The 18,579-nt window shown below is 46.8% G+C and overlaps 1 protein-coding gene across 2 annotated transcripts in view; it reads right to left on the reverse strand.

Moving 5' to 3' along the window:
* Positions 1 to 18,579, reverse strand: part of LOC308132966 (kinesin-like protein KIF13B) — a 76,724-nt gene that overhangs the window by 27,374 nt on the left and 30,771 nt on the right. For both annotated transcript variants that reach the window (XM_080500200.1, XM_080500199.1), the window contains exons 9-12: positions 14,223 to 14,335; positions 13,399 to 13,510; positions 10,491 to 10,703; positions 10,308 to 10,418 (exon numbers count right to left, since the gene is read on the reverse strand). In XM_080500200.1, coding sequence (XP_080356326.1) covers positions 10,308 to 10,418; positions 10,491 to 10,703; positions 13,399 to 13,510; positions 14,223 to 14,335 — 549 coding nt within the window. The remainder of the gene's footprint in view (positions 1 to 10,307; positions 10,419 to 10,490; positions 10,704 to 13,398; positions 13,511 to 14,222; positions 14,336 to 18,579) is intronic.

The raw sequence follows: 18,579 nt of genomic DNA on the forward strand, positions 1-18,579 counted from the left end.
GGAGGGTAAAGTTACTACCTGGAGGGTAAAGTTTCTAGATTGAGGGTAAAGTTACTACCTGGAGGGTAAAGTTACTAGATTGAGGGTAAAGTTACTACCTGGAGGGTAAAGTTACTACCTGGAGGGTAAAGTTACTACCTGGACGGTAAAGTTACTACCTGGAGGGTAAAGTTACTACCTGGAGGGTAAAGTTACTACCTGGAGGGTAAAGTTACAACCTGGAGGGTAAAGTTACTACCTGGAGGGTAAAGTTACTACCTGGACGGTAAAGTTACTACCTGGAGGGTAAAGTTACTACCTGGAGGTTATCGTTACAACCTGGAGGGAAAAGTTACTACCTGGAGGGTAAAGTTACTACCTGGAGGGTAAAGTTACAACCTGGAGGGTAAAGTTACTACCTGGAGGGTAAAGTTACTACCTGGAGGGTAAAGTTACTACATGGAGGGTAAAGTTACTACCTGGAGGGTAAAGTTACTACCTGGAGGGTAAAGTTACTACCTGGAGGGTAAAGTTACTACCTGGTGGTTATCGTTACAACCTGGAGGGAAAAGTTACTACCTGGAGGGTAAAGTTACTACCTGGAGGGTAAAGTTACTACCTGGAGGGAAAAGTTACTACATGGAGGGTAAAGTTACAACCTGGAGGGTAAAGTTACTACCTGGAGGGTAAAGTTATTACCTGGAGGGTAAAGTTACTACCTGGAGGGAAAAGTTACTACCTGGAGGGTAAAGTTACTACCTGGAGGGTAAAGTTATTACCTGGAGGGTAAAGCTACAACCTGGAGGGTAAAGTTACTACCTGGAGGGTAAAGTTACTACCTGGAGAGTAAAGTTACTACCTGGAGAGTAAAGTTACTACCTGGAGGGTAAAGTTACTACTTGGAGGGTAAAGTTACTACCTGGAGGGTAAAGTTACTACCTGGAGAGTAAAGTTACTACCTGGAGGGTAAAGTTACTACTTGGAGGGTAAAGTTACTACCTGGAGGGTAAAGTTACAACCTGGAGGGTAAAGTTACAACCTGGAGGGTAAAGTTACAACCTGGAGGGTAAAGTTACTACCTGGAGGGTAAAGTTACAACCTGGAGGGTAAAGTTACTACCTGGAGGGTAAAGTTACTACCTGGAGGGTAAAGTTTCTAGATTGAGGGTAAAGTTACTACCTGGAGGGTAAAGTTACTAGATTGAGGGTAAAGTTACTACCTGGAGGGTAAAGTTACTACCTGGAGGGTAAAGTTACTACCTGGACGGTAAAGTTACTACCTGGAGGGTAAAGTTACTACCTGGAGGGTAAAGTTACTACCTGGAGGGTAAAGTTACAACCTGGAGGGTAAAGTTACTACCTGGAGGGTAAAGTTACTACCTGGACGGTAAAGTTACTACCTGGAGGGTAAAGTTACTACCTGGAGGGAAAAGTTACTACCTGGAGGGTAAAGTTACTACCTGGAGGGTAAAGTTACAACCTGGAGGGTAAAGTTACTACCTGGAGGGTAAAGTTACTACCTGGAGGGTAAAGTTACTACCTGGAGGGTAAAGTTACTACATGGAGGGTAAAGTTACTACCTGGAGGGTAAAGTTACTACCTGGAGGGTAAAGTTACTACCTGGAGGCTATCGTTACAACCTGGAGGGAAAAGTTACTACCTGGAGGGTAAAGTTACTACCTGGAGGGTAAAGTTACTACCTGGAGGGAAAAGTTACTACATGGAGGGTAAAGTTACAACCTGGAGGGTAAAGTTACTACCTGGAGGGTAAAGTTATTACCTGGAGGGTAAAGTTACTACCTGGAGGGAAAAGTTACTACCTGGAGGGTAAAGTTACTACCTGGAGGGTAAAGTTACTACCTGGAGGGTAAAGCTACAACCTGGAGGGTAAAGTTACTACCTGGAGGGTAAAGTTACTACCTGGAGAGTAAAGTTACTACCTGGAGAGTAAAGTTACTACCTGGAGGGTAAAGTTACTACTTGGAGGGTAAAGTTACTACCTGGAGGGTAAAGTTACTACCTGGAGAGTAAAGTTACTACCTGGAGGGTAAAGTTACTACTTGGAGGGTAAAGTTACTACCTGGAGGGTAAAGTTACAACCTGGAGGGTAAAGTTACAACCTGGAGGGTAAAGTTACAACCTGGAGGGTAAAGTTACTACCTGGAGGGTAAAGTTACAACCTGGAGGGTAAAGTTACTACCTGGAGGGTAAAGTTACTACCTGGAGGGTAAAGTTTCTAGATTGAGGGTAAAGTTACTACCTGGAGGGTAAAGTTACTAGATTGAGGGTAAAGTTACTACCTGGAGGGTAAAGTTACTACCTGGAGGGTAAAGTTACTACCTGGACGGTAAAGTTACTACCTGGAGGGTAAAGTTACTACCTGGAGGGTAAAGTTACTACCTGGAGGGTAAAGTTACAACCTGGAGGGTAAAGTTACTACCTGGAGGGTAAAGTTACTACCTGGACGGTAAAGTTACTACCTGGAGGGTAAAGTTACTACCTGGAGGGAAAAGTTACTACCTGGAGGGTAAAGTTACTACCTGGAGGGTAAAGTTACTACCTGGAGGGTAAAGCTACAACCTGGAGGGTAAAGTTACTACCTGGAGGGTAAAGTTACTACCTGGAGGGTAAAGTTACAACCTGGAGGGTAAAGTTACTACCTGGAGGGTAAAGTTACTACCTGGAGGGTAAAGTTACAACCTGGAGGGTAAAGTTACTACCTGGAGGGAAAAGTTACTACCTGGAGGGTAAAGTTACAACCTGGAGGGTAAAGTTACTACCTGGAGGGTAAAGTTACTACCTGGAGGGTAAAGTTACAACCTGGAGGGTAAAGTTACTACCTGGAGGGTAAAGTTACTACCTGGAGGGTAAAGTTACTACCTGGACGGTAAAGTTACTACCTGGAGGGTAAAGTTACTACCTGGAGGGTAAAGTTACTACCTGGACGGTAAAGTTACTACCTGGACGGTAAAGTTACTACCTGGAGGGTAAAGTTACTACCTGGAGGGTAAAGTTACTACCTGGAGGGTAAAGTTACAACCTGGAGGGTAAAGTTACTACCTGGAGGGTAAACTTACTACCTGGAGGGTAAAGTTACTACCTGGAGGGTAAAGTTACTACCTGGACGGTAAAGTTACTACCTGGAGGGTAAAGTTACTACCTGGAGGGTAAAGTTACTACCTGGAGGGAAAAGTTACTACCTGGAGGGTAAAGTTACTACCTGGACGGTAAAGTTACTACCTGGAGGGTAAAGTTACTACCTGGAGGGTAAAGTTACTACCTGGAGGGTAAAGTTACTACCTGGAGGGTAAAGTTACAACCTGGAGGGTAAAGTTACTACCTGGAGGGTAAAGTTACTACCTGGACGGTAAAGTTACTACCTGGAGGGTAAAGTTACTACCTGGAGGGTAAAGTTACTACCTGGAGGGTAAAGTTACAACCTGGAGGGTAAAGTTACTACCTGGAGGGTAAAGTTACTACCTGGACAGTAAAGTTACTACCTGGAGGGTAAAGTTACTACCTGGAGGGTAAAGTTACTACCTGGAGGGAAAAGTTACTACCTGGAGGGTAAAGTTACTACCTGGAGGGTAAAGTTACTACCTGGAGGGTAAAGCTACAACCTGGAGGGTAAAGTTACTACCTGGAGGGTAAAGTTACTACCTGGAGAGTAAAGTTACTACCTGGAGGGTAAAGTTACTACTTGGAGGGTAAAGTTACTACCTGGAGGGTAAAGTTACTACCTGGAGAGTAAAGTTACTACCTGGAGGGTAAAGTTACTACCTGGAGGGTAAAGTTACTACCTGGAGGGAAAAGTTACTACCTGGAGGGTAAAGTTACTACCTGGAGGGTAAAGTTACTACCTGGAGGGTAAAGCTACAACCTGGAGGGTAAAGTTACTACCTGGAGGGTAAAGTTACTACCTGGAGGGTAAAGTTACAACCTGGAGGGTAAAGTTACTACCTGGAGGGTAAAGTTACTACCTGGAGGGTAAAGTTACAACCTGGAGGGTAAAGTTACTACCTGGAGGGAAAAGTTACTACCTGGAGGGTAAAGTTACTACCTGGAGGGTAAAGTTACTACCTGGAGGGTAAAGTTACAACCTGGAGGGTAAAGTTACTACCTGGAGGGTAAAGTTACTACCTGGAGGGTAAAGTTACTACCTGGAGGGTAAAGTTACAACCTGGAGGGTAAAGTTACTACCTGGACGGTAAAGTTACTACCTGGAGGGTAAAGTTACTACCTGGAGGGTAAAGTTACTACCTGGAGGGTAAAGTTACTACCTGGAGGGAAAAGTTACTACCTGGAGGGAAAAGTTACTACCTGGAGGGTAAAGTTACTACCTGGAGGGTAAAGTTACTACCTGGAGGGTAAAGTTACTAGATTGAGGGTAAAGTTACTACATGGAGGGTAAAGTTACTACCTGGAGGGTAAAGTTACTACCTGGAGGGTAAAGTTACTACTTGGAGGTTATCGTAACAATCTGGAGGGTAAAGTTACTACCTGGAGGGTAAAGTTACAACCTGGAGGGTAAAGTTACTACCTGGAGGGTAAAGTTACTACCTGGAGGGTAAAGTTACTAGATTGAGGGTAAAGTTACTACATGGAGGGTAAAGTTACTACATGGAGGGTAAAGTTACTACATGGAGGGTAAAGTTACTAGATTGAGGGTAAAGTTACTACATGGAGGGTAAAGTTACAATGGAAGCTTGAAGTTGTTGTTGGCAGCTATTAGCATTTGCTACCAATCTATATTAGCATCGACTGTTGTGGTCTTTCATTGTCAAACACTCCATGTAAACCAAACAAGCAGGTTGCAGCAGAACCAAATATCTGACACTCTGAATTCAATCGCAGGCTCACGGTGTCACGTTACGACATCCTGCACCAGACTCACGGTGTCACGTTACGACATCCTGGACCAGACTCACGGTGTCACGTTACGACATCCTGGACCAGACTCACGGTGTCACTTTACGACATCCTGGACCAGACTCACGGTGTCACGTTACGACATCCTGGACTAGACTCACGGTGTCACGTTACGACATCCTGGACCAGACTCACGGTGTCACGTTACGACATCCTGGACCAGGGTCACGGTGTCACGTTACGACATCCTGGACCAGACTCACGGTGTCACGTTACGACATCCTGGACCAGGGTCACGGTGTCATGTTACGACATCCTGGACCAGACTCACGGTGTCACGTTACGACATCCTGGACCAGGGTCACAGTGTCACGTTATGACATCCTGGACCAGGGTCACAGTGTCACGTTACGACATCCTGGACCAGGGTCACAGTGTCACGTTATGACATCCTGGACCAGGGTCACAGTGTCACTTTACGACATCCTGGACCAGGGTCACGGTGTCACGTTACGACATCCTGGACCAGACTCACGGTGTCACGTTACGACATCCTGGACCAGGGTCACGGTGTCATGTTACGACATCCTGGACCAGACTCACGGTGTCACGTTACGACATCCTGGACCAGGGTCACAGTGTCACGTTATGACATCCTGGACCAGGGTCACAGTGTCACGTTACGACATCCTGGACCAGGGTCACAGTGTCACGTTATGACATCCTGGACCAGGGTCACAGTGTCACTTTACGACATCCTGGACCAGGGTCACGGTGTCACGTTACGACATCCTGGACCAGACTCACGGTGTCACGTTACGACATCCTGGACCAGGGTCACGGTGTCATGTTACGACATCCTGGACCAGACTCACGGTGTCACGTTACGACATCCTGGACCAGACTCACGGTGTCACGTTACGACATCCTGGACCAGGGTCACAGTGTCACTTTACGACATCCTGGACCAGACTCACGGTGTCACGTTACGACATCCTGGACCAGACTCACGGTGTCATGTTACGACATCCTGGACCAGGGTCACAGTGTCACGTTACGACATCCTGGACCAGTCTCACGTTCCGACATCCTAGACCAGTCTCACGGTGTCACGTTACGACATCCTGGACCAGACTCACGGTGTCACGTTACGACATCCTGGACCAGACTCACTGTCATGTTACGACATCCTGGACCAGACTCACTGTCATGCTACGACATCCTGGACCAGGCAAACGGTGTCACGTTATGACATCCTGGACCAGACTAACGGTGTCATGTTACATCGCCCTGGACCAAGCTCACTGTCATGCTACGACATCCTGGACCAGGGTCACAGTGTCACGTTACGACATCCTGGACCAGGCTAACGGTGTCACGTTACGACATCCTGGACCAGGGTCACAGTGTCACGTTACGACATCCTGGACCAAGCTCACTGTCATGCTACGACATCCTGGACCAGGCTAACGGTGTCACGTTACGACATCCTGGACCAGGGTGACAGTGTCACGTTACGACATCCTGGACCAGGGTCACAGTGTCACGTTACGACATCCTGGACCAGGGTCACAGTGTCACGTTACGACATCCTGGACCAGACTCACTGTCACGTTACGACATCCTGGACCAGACTCACTGTCACGTTACGACATCCTGGACCAGACTCACTGTTGCGTTACGACATCCTGGACCAGGGTCACAGTGTCACATTATGACATCCTGGACCAGGGTCACAGTGTCACGTTACGACATCCTGGACCAGGGTCACAGTGTCACGTTACGACATCCTGGACCAGGGTCACAGTGTCACGTTACGACATCCTGGACCAGGGTCACAGTGTCACGTTACGACATCCTGGACCAGGGTCACAGTGTCACGTTACGACATCCTGGACCAGGGTCACAGTGTCACGTTATGACATCCTGGACCAGGGTCACAGTGTCACGTTACGACATCCTGGACCAGGGTCACAGTGTCACGTTACGACATCCTGGACCAGACTCACTGTCACGTTACGACATCCTGGACCAGACTCACTGTCATGTTACGACATCCTGGACCAGGCAAACGGTGTCACGTTATGACATCCTGGACCAGGGTCACAGTGTCACGTTACGACATCCTGGACCAGACTCACTGTCACGTTACGACATCCTGGACCAGGCAAACGGTGTCACGTTATGACATCCTGGACCAGGGTCACAGTGTCACGTTACGACATCCTGGATCAGGGTCACAGTGTCACGTTACGACATCCTGGACCAGGGTCATAGTGTCATGTTATGACATCCTGGACCAGACTCACTGTCACGTTATGACATCCTGGACCAGGGTCACAGTGTCACGTTACGACATCCTGGACCAGGGTCACAGTGTCACGTTACGACATCCTGGACCAGGGTCACAGTGTCACGTTACGACATCCTGGACCAGGGTCACACTGTCACGTTACGACATCCTGGACCAGGGTCACAGTGTCATGTTATGACATCCTGGACCAGGGTCACACTGTCACGTTACGACATCCTGGACCAGGGTCACAGTGTCATGTTACGACATCCTGGACCAGGGTCACAGTGTCATGTTATGACATCCTGGACCAGGGTCTCAGTGTCACGTTATGACATCCTGGACCAGGGTCAGAGTGTCACGTTATGACATCCTGGACCAGGGTCACAGTGTCACGTTACGACATCCTGGACCAGGGTCACAGTGTCACGTTACGACATCCTGGACCAGGGTCACAGTGTCACGTTACGACATCCTGGACCAGGGTCACAGTGTCACGTTACGACATCCTGGACCAGGGTCACAGTGTCATGTTACGACATCCTGGACCAGGGTCACAGTGTCATGTTACGACATCCTGGACCAGGGTCACAGTGTCACGTTACGACATCCTGGACCAGGGTCACAGTGTCATGTTATGACATCCTGGACCAGGGTCACAGTGTCACGTTACGACATCCTGGACCAGGGTCACAGTGTCATGTTACGACATCCTGGACCAGGGTCACAGGGTCACGTTACGACATCCTGGACCAGGGTCACACTGTCACGTTACGACATCCTGGACCAGGGTCACAGTGTCATGTTATGACATCCTGGACCAGGGTCACACTGTCACGTTACGACATCCTGGACCAGGGTCACAGTGTCATGTTACGACATCCTGGACCAGGGTCACAGTGTCATGTTATGACATCCTGGACCAGGGTCTCAGTGTCACGTTATGACATCCTGGACCAGGGTCAGAGTGTCACGTTATGACATCCTGGACCAGGGTCACAGTGTCACGTTACGACATCCTGGACCAGGGTCACAGTGTCACGTTACGACATCCTGGACCAGGGTCACAGTGTCACGTTACGACATCCTGGACCAGGGTCACAGTGTCACGTTACGACATCCTGGACCAGGGTCACAGTGTCATGTTACGACATCCTGGACCAGGGTCACAGTGTCATGTTACGACATCCTGGACCAGGGTCACAGTGTCACGTTACGACATCCTGGACCAGGGTCACAGTGTCATGTTATGACATCCTGGACCAGGGTCACAGTGTCACGTTACGACATCCTGGACCAGGGTCACAGTGTCATGTTACGACATCCTGGACCAGGGTCACAGGGTCATGTTATGACATCCTGGACCAGGGTCACAGTGTCACGTTACGACATCCTGGACCAGGGTCATAGTGTCACGTTATGACATCCTGGACCAGGGTCACAGTGTCACGTTATGACATCCTGGACCAGGGTCACAGTGTCACGTTATGACATCCTGGACCAGGGTCACAGTGTCATGTTATGACATCCTGGACCAGGGTCACAGTGTCATGTTATGACATCCTGGACCAGGGTCACAGTGTCATGTTATGACATCCTGGACCAGGGTCACAGGGTCATGTTATGACATCCTGGACCAGGGTCACAGTGTCATGTTATGACATCCTGGACCAGGGTCACAGTGTCACGTTATGACATCCTGGACCAGGGTCACAGTGTCACGTTATGACATCCTGGACCAGGGTCACAGTGTCACGTTACGACATCCTGGACCAGGGTCACAGTGTCATGTTACGACATCCTGGACCAGGGTCACAGTGTCATGTTACGACATCCTGGACCAGACTCACTGTCATGTTATGACATCCTGGACCAGGGTCACAGTGTCATGTTATGACATCCTGGACCAGGGTCACAGTGTCATGTTATGACATCCTGGACCAGGGTCACAGTGTCATGTTACGACATCCTGGACCAGGGTCACAGTGTCAGGTTATGACATCCTGGACCAGGGTCACAGTGTCATGTTACGACATCCTGGACCAGGGTCACAGTGTCATGTTATGACATCCTGGACCAGGGTCACAGTGTCATGTTATGACATCCTGGACCAGGGTCGCAGTGTCATGTTATGACATCCTGGACCAGGGTCACAGTGTCATGTTATGACATCCTGGACCAGGGTCACAGTGTCATGTTATGACATCCTGGACCAGGGTCACAGGGTCATGTTATGACATCCTGGACCAGGGTCACAGTGTCATGTTATGACATCCTGGACCAGGGTCACAGTGTCATGTTATGACATCCTGGACCAGGGTCACAGTGTCATGTTATGACATCCTGGACCAGGGTCACAGTGTCATGTTATGACATCCTGGACCAGGGTCACAGGGTCATGTTATGACATCCTGGACCAGGGTCACAGGGTCATGTTATGACATCCTGGACCAGGGTCACAGGGTCATGTTATGACATCCTGGACCAGGGTCACAGTGTCATGTTATGACATCCTGGACCAGGGTCACAGGGTCATGTTATGACATCCTGGACCAGGGTCACAGGGTCATGTTATGACATCCTGGACCAGGGTCACAGTGTCATGTTATGACATCCTGGACCAGGGTCACAGGGTCATGTTATGACATCCTGGACCAGGGTCACAGGGTCATGTTATGACATCCTGGACCAGGGTCACAGGGTCATGTTATGACATCCTGGACCAGGGTCACAGTGTCATGTTATGACATCCTGGACCAGGGTCACAGGGTCATGTTATGACATCCTGGACCAGGGTCACAGTGTCATGTTACGACATCCTGGACCAGGGTCACAGTGTCATGTTATGACATCCTGGACCAGGGTCACGGTGTCATGTTATGACATCCTGGACCAGGGTCACGGTGTCATGTTATGACATCCTGGACCAGGGTCACAGTGTCATGTTATGACATCCTGGACCAGGGTCACAGTGTCATGTTATGACATCCTGGACCAGGGTCACAGTGTCATGTTACGACATCCTGGACCAGGGTCACAGTGTCATGTTATGACATCCTGGACCAGGGTCACAGGGTCATGTTATGACATCCTGGACCAGGGTCACGGTGTCATGTTATGACTACCCATTAGAGCCACTAGAATAGCACAGTGTGTGGAGGCCTTACTTGTGCGATCTCCTCTGTTTTGCGGAGCTTCTCTTCCCAGCTGATGGTCATCTCCTGAATCAACTTCTCCGATTCTTCCAGACGATCCTTCAGCTCCGGGGCTTTCAGCGACTGAACATGAGGAGCAGAGAGAGTCAGAGGAGTTGGGTTGGACCTCATCTCCGCTCAATAAGGATCGCTCACCTCTGCCTGGGTGAGCTGCACCCGGAGCTTCTCCACCTCCTCGCGGAGCTCCCGGATGATGCGAGCGTTGGGGTCTTCATTGACAACGGCGTGGTTCACAATGCTCTTTGCCCGGTCTGCGTAGCGCAGCGTGGACAGCGTCTCCTCATAGTTATCTGCTGCTGGACTGATGGTGGCTACCATGGCAGTGCGACTGTTGCCCCCAAGACAGTCCTGACCACAGACAGGAAACAGAAGATGAAACGATGAGCATGAGCATGAGGTGGGAAAACTTTGGACTGAATCCAGAAACCATGAGGGGTGATGGTTTCTCCGGACTGTCAGCTGCTTAGCCAGTACCACAAACAGATGATTGTCACATTTGGAATTATTGTCATCAGACCTGTTGGACTTCCACTTATATCAAATAATCTCCTGACCTGCTGACAAAAGAGTCTCCACACAATCTCCTTGTTTAATTCTCTATTTTGGATTTAAACTGCCTCCTGAAATACGCACCTTAAACGACTTTGGCCTCTTCAGATCCAAGCTCAAAACCTATTTATTCAGACTGGCTTTCAACAGACAGTAATATGGTGACGTTTTATCTTATTTTATTTTGATACGATTTGTTTTTACTCCTGTTCTGTTTTAATTCTTTTCTTTCCCATTTTCAATGTCTGTATTTACTGTGAAGTGCTTTGGTCACCTTGAGTGTTGTAAAGGGCCGTATAAATAAATGTTGATTGATTGATTGACTGATTTGAATTTGTAACTTAAAAATCCTGACCAGGAGCTGAAAGTGTGATTCTCTGTCTGTGGTTCAAGTGACGAGCTGCTGACTGTCACACCATCAACACTGCTGAACATCTGCTTTAGCTCCGCCTACCTTACTGCTGAACATCTGCTTTAGCTCCGCCTACTTTACTGCTGAATATCTGCTTTAGCTCCGCCTACTTTACTGCTCAACATCTGCTCTCGCTCCGCCTACCTTACTGCTGAACATCTGCTTTAGCTCCGCCTACCTTACTGCTGAACATCTGCTTTAGCTCCGCCTACCTTACTGCTGAACAACTGCTTTAGCTCCGCCTACCTTACTGCTGAACATCTGCTTTAGCTCCGCCTACCTTACTGCTGAACATCTGCTTTAGCTCCGCCTACCTTACTGCTGAACATCTGCTTTAGCTCCGCCTACCTTACTGCTGAACAACTGCTTTAGCTCCGCCTACCTTACTGCTGAACAACTGCTTTAGCTCCGCCTACCTTACTGCTGAACAACTGCTTTAGCTCCGCCTACCTTACTGCTGAACAACTGCTTTAGCTCCGCCTACCTTACTGCTGAACATCTGCTTTAGCTCCGCCTACCTTACTGCTGAACAACTGCTTTAGCTCCGCCTACCTGACTGCTGAACATCTGCTTTAGCTCCGCCTACCTTACTGCTGAACAACTGCTTTAGCTCCGCCTACTTTACTGCTGAACATCTGCTTTAGCTCCGCCTACTTTACTGCTGAACATCTGCTTTAGCTCCGCCTACCTTACTGCTGAACATCTGCTCTAGCTCCGCCTACTTTACTGCTCAACATCTGCTCTCGCTCCGCCTACCTTACTGCTGAACATCTGCTTTAGCTCCGCCTACCTTACTGCTGAACAACTGCTTTAGCTCCGCCTACCTTACTGCTGAACATCTGCTTTAGCTCCGCCTACCTTACTGCTGAACATCTGCTTTAGCTCCGCCTACTTTACTGCTGAACATCTGCTTTAGCTCCGCCTACTTTACTGCTGAACATCTGCTTTAGCTCCGCCTACTTTACTGCTGAACAACTGCTTTAGCTCCGCCTACCTTACTGCTGAACATCTGCTTTAGCTCCGCTTACCTTACTGCTGAACATCTGCTTTAGCTCCGCCTACTTTACTGCTGAACATCTGCTTTAGCTCCGCCTACTTTACTGCTGAACAACTGCTTTAGCTCCGCTTACCTTACTGCTGAACATCTGCTTTAGCTCCGCTTACCTTACTGCTGAACATCTGCTTTAGCTCTGCCTACTTTACTGCTGAACATCTGCTTTAGCTCCGCCTACTTTACTGCTGAACAACTGCTTTAGCTCCGCTTACCTTACTGCTGAACATCTGCTTTAGCTCCGCCTACTTTACTGCTGAACATCTGCTTTAGCTCCGCCTACCTTACTGCTGAACATCTGCTTTAGCTCCGCCTACCTTACTGCTGAACATCTGCTTTAGCTCCGCCTACCTTACTGCTGAACAACTGCTTTAGCTCCGCCTACTTTACTGCTGAACATCTGCTTTAGCTCCGCCTACTTTACTGCTGAACATCTGCTTTAGCTCCGCCTACCTTACTGCTGAACATCTGCTCTAGCTCCGCCTACCTTACTGCTGAACAACTGCTTTAGCTCCGCCTACCTTACTGCTGAACATCTGCTTTAGCTCCGCCTACCTTACTGCTGAACATCTGCTTTAGCTCCGCCTACTTTACTGCTGAACATCTGATTTAGCTCCGCCTACTTTACTGCTGAACATCTGCTTTAGCTCCGCCTACCTTACTGCTGAAAAACTGCTTTAGCTCCGCCTACTTTACTGCTGAACATCTGCTTTAGCTCCACCTACTTTACTGCTGAACATCTGCTTTAGCTCCGCCTACCTTACTGCTGAACATCTGCTTTAGCTCCGCCTACCTTACTGCTGAACAACTGCTTTAGCTCCGCCTACCTTACTGCTGAACATCTGCTTTAGCTCCGCCTACTTTACTGCTGAACATCTGCTTTAGCTCCACCTACTTTACTGCTGAACATCTGCTTTAGCTCCGCCTACCTTACTGCTGAACATCTGCTTTAGCTCCGCCTACCTTACTGCTGAACAACTGCTTTAGCTCCGCCTACCTTACTGCTGAACATCTGCTTTAGCTCCGCCTACCTTCAACAGCCAGGTCAGAACCGAGTCTCTGTACGGAACAAACTTTGTCTTGTTCTTCGCTGTTCCTTTGTCAGCCAGGGCAGAGATCACCAGACCCAAAGTGGTGAGGGACCTGACACACACACACACACACACACACACACACACACACACACACACACACACACACACACACACACACACACACACACACAAGTACAAGGTTTCATTTATGAAATAAATGAAGATCAGAGTGTATAATGACACAATATGGTTTTGAGAATAATTTTCCAAATAGGAGTTGCCTTAGATGTGTTTTAGTAAACTGATTTTAGTCCGAGTAGAGTAGAGTAGAGTAGAGTAAGATACTGTGAAGTACAGTAGATTGTCACAGTGTCCAGCAACTCACAGTGTAACGATTAACGATAAATCATGACACTTCTAAAACTAGTTCACATTATGACAGCAGTAAAAGATAATTAAGTGTTGAAGATTCAGTAATAAGTTAAATAAGTGATGTAAATCTCATTAAAACAAGTGAGGCAGCACAGGTTGCTAAAAGCTTCTCATCAGGATGTCAGTGTCTAAAGTCCAGGGGACCAAGATCCCCTGAACTTCTCCGTCCACGGTTCAGTTCGAAACTTGCCCAGAACAATGTTTGTACCAGGATGTGACCAGAGAGAAACTGTCATGTGAGTCTCAGTGAACACAGGAAGTCCCTGAGCTGTGGTGTGTGTGAAGGAAACGCCTCCACTGTCATGACTGGAGGCTCCTCCTGGAGGAGTTCAGATGCTCCGTGGTGTGGAGGATGAAATAAAAGAGCCTTTGTATCGGCTTCTGCTCACTTGTTGATGTTGCTTCCTTCCTTCAGGCGCTCTCCAGCTGCTCCCGTCTTGGCTGCTCGCTCACTTCCAGCCAAGTCCACCAGACTCAACCGGCTCACCTTCTCTCCACTGGTCTGCAGACACAAACAGGAAGTCCTGAGTAAGTGTGCTGAGACTAAAGGAGAAGCACCTCCAGGTGAGTAGAGGATCTCCAGCTTCTCCCAAGAAGCATTCACTAGCCTCACCACTGCACCGGACCTGAAGCAAAGATCCAGCTCAGATAGAGATCACATCCCCTGCAGTCGGCCAATTACCAAAGCAAACTCGTTTACCCACAAGCGCTGCAGGAGCTCCACCAACAACATCCAAATGTGTAAATACCACGGGAGTGATATTATGGCTCATTGCCACTGCTACGCCTCATCAAAAAAAGTCATAAAAAGTCCATTTGTTGGTGTTATGTGAACAGAATGGACTCTACTCAGTATTTTGAGAGACATGTGGGTCATTCAGATCTGTTCAGCGACAAAACCTCACAATCACAACAAAAAATAACGAGGCTCATAAATAAGAAAAATAATAATACATGACCCCACATACTGTACTTTTCATTAGTTTTACCATATTTAACAGTGTGCAGAGGCGTAGGTGAACAACTACAGAAATATAACACATCATAAGATACTCTGCAAAAGAAAGCAACACGGACCATTAATGGAGGAGGATATGGGGATCACACAAATTCATCATTTTCAAGATTAAAAAATTACTGCAATTTCTTAATCATTTTGTCCATCAGCACTTCATTTCAAGCTCTCATGAATTGCATCAAATATTCAACTCTTTTAAATGCCCTGCAGATTTGCAGACAATGCAACTCAGCAGACCTGTTGAAATGATCTTTGATTGCTTTATTTATCTATTTTAACATGTTCAATGTGGCGTGTCCCAAAAGGCGCTGACAAATCAAAAGTCTTATTAATTATTACTGTTATTGTTATTATCATTGTTATCTGATTGGGGAGTATCACAGACAGCACAAATAATATTCAAAGCAAAAGACAACCTGCTACCAGGAAACATTTCTTATGTGGTGTAAAGCTATGGAACAGTCTGAATGTGCAATTGAAATGAGTTCAAACATACAACGGTTTAAAATAGAAATAAAGACATGATTTATAGACGGTAGATGTCAGTATGAATATGTCACTGCAAGTTCAGGACTGAGCACATGTTGGCCCATCATGGGTTGATGAAGACAAAAAGAGAATTATTTTGTCTATACTGATTCAATAAATGTATAAGAATTTATTTTGTGATATTTGAATAATGTCCTTCAATAATAATGACTAGACTTTATTATATTAATCATGTTATATATCATCACATTATTTTTAAAAACATGGAAACGCAGCAGCCTGTATCTGCTGACCAGCTCACACTCACGCTTGTGAATTATTAAAAGGCCTTGTTGCGTGTAACCTGGTCTGGAAATAAGAGCTGCACAGTGAGACAGGCTGACACCTCCTTCCTCCTGCTCATGAAGCTTTCCCAAAGCCTGCTCCACCCTCCACCTCAGAGGCTGAGTGATGTGGAGGTCGGTCAGCTGGGTCCTGGATCATCACACTGCACCGCCCTGTTCGTGGCTTTTCAAGCTTCAATGATGATTTTGGTCTGTGAACTGATATCGAACTGTCCTTGTCTTCAGAAACAAAGCGCTTCTTCTGTCTAGAGTGAGGAAATAACCGGAATGAGCGTCTCTTTGAACAGCTCCGTCTCATTGCCAAGGGGGAAATGACACCTTCTATCACTCTGCACATGAGCAGCACATGGGCCTGCAATGTTGATGGTTAAATGACTGTAATGTGACGGTAACGTCACGTTTACGTGATAGTAATGTGATGGTAACATGGCTGTAACATGATGGTAACATACCTGTAACATGATGGTAACATGATGGTAACATGACTGTAAGATGATGGTAACATGGCTGTAACATGATGGTAACATGACTGTAACATGATGGTAACACACCTGTAACATGACTGCAACATGATGGTAACATACCTGTAACATGACTGTAACATGATGGTAACATGATTGTAACATGGCTGTAACATGATGGTAACATGACTGTAACATGATTGTAGCATGACTGCAACATGATGGTAACATATCTGTAACATGACTGTAACATGACTGTAACATGATGGTAACATGATTGTAACATGGCTGTAACATGATGGTAACATGACTGTAACATGATTGTAACATGACTGTAACATGATGGTAACATAACTGTAACATGAATGCAACATGATGGTAACATACCTGTAACATGACTGTAACATGACGGAAACATTATTGTAACATGACTGTAACATGATGGTAACATGACTGTAACATGATGGTAACATGATGGTAACATACCTGTAACATGACTGTAACATGATGGTAACATGATGGTAACATAACTGTAACATGATGGTAACATGACTAACATGATGGTAACATGATGGTAACATAACTGTAACATGATGGTAACATGACAGTAACGTGACGGTAACATGACTGTAACATGACGGTAACCTGATGGTAACATGACTGTAACATGATGGTAACATGACTGTAACATGACTGTAACATGATGGTAACCTGATGGTAACATGACTGTAACATGATGGTAACTTGATGGTAACATGACGGTATCATGACTGTAACATGATTGTGACATGACTAACATGATGTTGACATGACAGTAACATGACGGTAACATGATGGTAACATGACATTAACATGACAGTAATGTGACAGTAATGTGACGTTAACATGGCATAATATTACTGTAACATGATGGTAACGTCACTGTAACATAACAGTAACATGACGTTAACATGTCGGTAACATGATGTTAACATGACAGTCATCTGAGGGTAACATGACGGTAGCGTGATGCTGGTGTGGCGGTAACGTGGCAGAAACCGGGCGGTGATATGACGTTAATGTGACGGTAGCATGGCGATTACATGATGGGAGCTTGACGTTAATTCAAGAAAAGTTAGTTTCGTTTTCATTTAGATTGGGGTTCATTCAGTTCATGTTTCAGTCAGTTGAGGTTTCAGTCAGTTGAGGTTTCAGTCAGTTGAGGTTTCAGTCAGTTGAAGGTTCAGTCAGTTGAGGTTTCAGTCAGTTGAGGTTTCAGTCAGTTGAGGTTTCAGTCAGTTGAGGTTTCAGTCAGTTGAGGTTTCAGTCAGTTGAGGTTTCAGTCAGTTGAGGTTTCAGTCAGTTGAAGGTTCAGTCAGTTGAGGGTTCAGTCAGTTGAGGGTTCAGTCAGTTGAGGTTTCAGTCAGTTCATGTTTCAGTCAGTTGAGGTTTCAGTCAGTTGAGGTTTCAGTCAGTTGAGGTTTCAGTCAGTTGAAGGTTCAGTCAGTTGAGGTTTCAGTCAGTTGAAGGTTCAGTCAGTTGAGGTTTCAGTCAGTTGAGGTTTCAGTCAGTTGAGGTTTCAGTCAGTTGAGGTTTCAGTCAGTTGAGGTTTCAGTCAGTTGAAGGTTCAGTCAGTTGAGGGTTCAGTCAGTTGAGGTTTCAGTCAGTTGAGGTTTCAGTCAGTTGAGGTTTCAGTCAGTTGAAGGTTCAGTCAGTTGAGGTTTCAGTCAGTTGAAGGTTCAGTCAGTTGAGGTTTCAGTCAGTTGAGGTTTCAGTCAGTTGAGGGTTCAGTCAGTTGAGGTTTCAGTCAGTTGAGGGTTCAGTCAGTTGAGGTTTCAGTCAGTTGAAGGTTCAGTCAGTTGAGGTTTCAGTCAGTTGAGGTTTCAGTCAGTTGAGGGTTCAGTCAGTTGAGGTTTCAGTCAGTTGAAGGTTCAGTCAGTTGAGGTTTCAGTCAGTTGAGGTTTCAGTCAGTTGAGGGTTCAGTCAGTTGAGGGTTCAGTCAGTTGAGGGTTCAGTCGAGGTTTCAGTCAGTTGAGGGTTCAGTCAGTTGAGGGTTCAGTCAGTTGAGGGTTCAGTCGAGGTTTCAGTCAGTTGAGGGTTCAGTCAGTTGAGGTTTCATTTAGTTCATGTTTCAGTCAGTTGATGTTTCAGTCAGTCGAGGGTTCAGTCAGTTGAGGTTTCATTTAGTTCATGTTTCAGTCAGTTGATGTTTCAGTCAGTCGAGGGTTCGGTCAGTTGAGGTTTCAGTCAGTTGATGTTTCAGTCGGTCGAGGGTTCGGTCAGTTGAGGTTTCAGTCAGTTGAGGGTTCAGTCAGTTGAAGCTTCAGTTGAGGGTTTGGTCAGTTGAGGTTTCAGTCAGTTGAGGGTTCCGTCAGTTGAGGGTTCCGTCAGTTGAGGGTTCCGTCAGTTGAGGTTTCAGTCAGTTGAAGCTTCAGTTGAGGGTTTGGTCAGTTGA

This window comes from Blennius ocellaris (assembly GCF_963422515.1).
Source record: "Blennius ocellaris genome assembly, chromosome: 1".
Lineage (NCBI taxonomy): Eukaryota > Metazoa > Chordata > Actinopteri > Blenniiformes > Blenniidae > Blennius > Blennius ocellaris.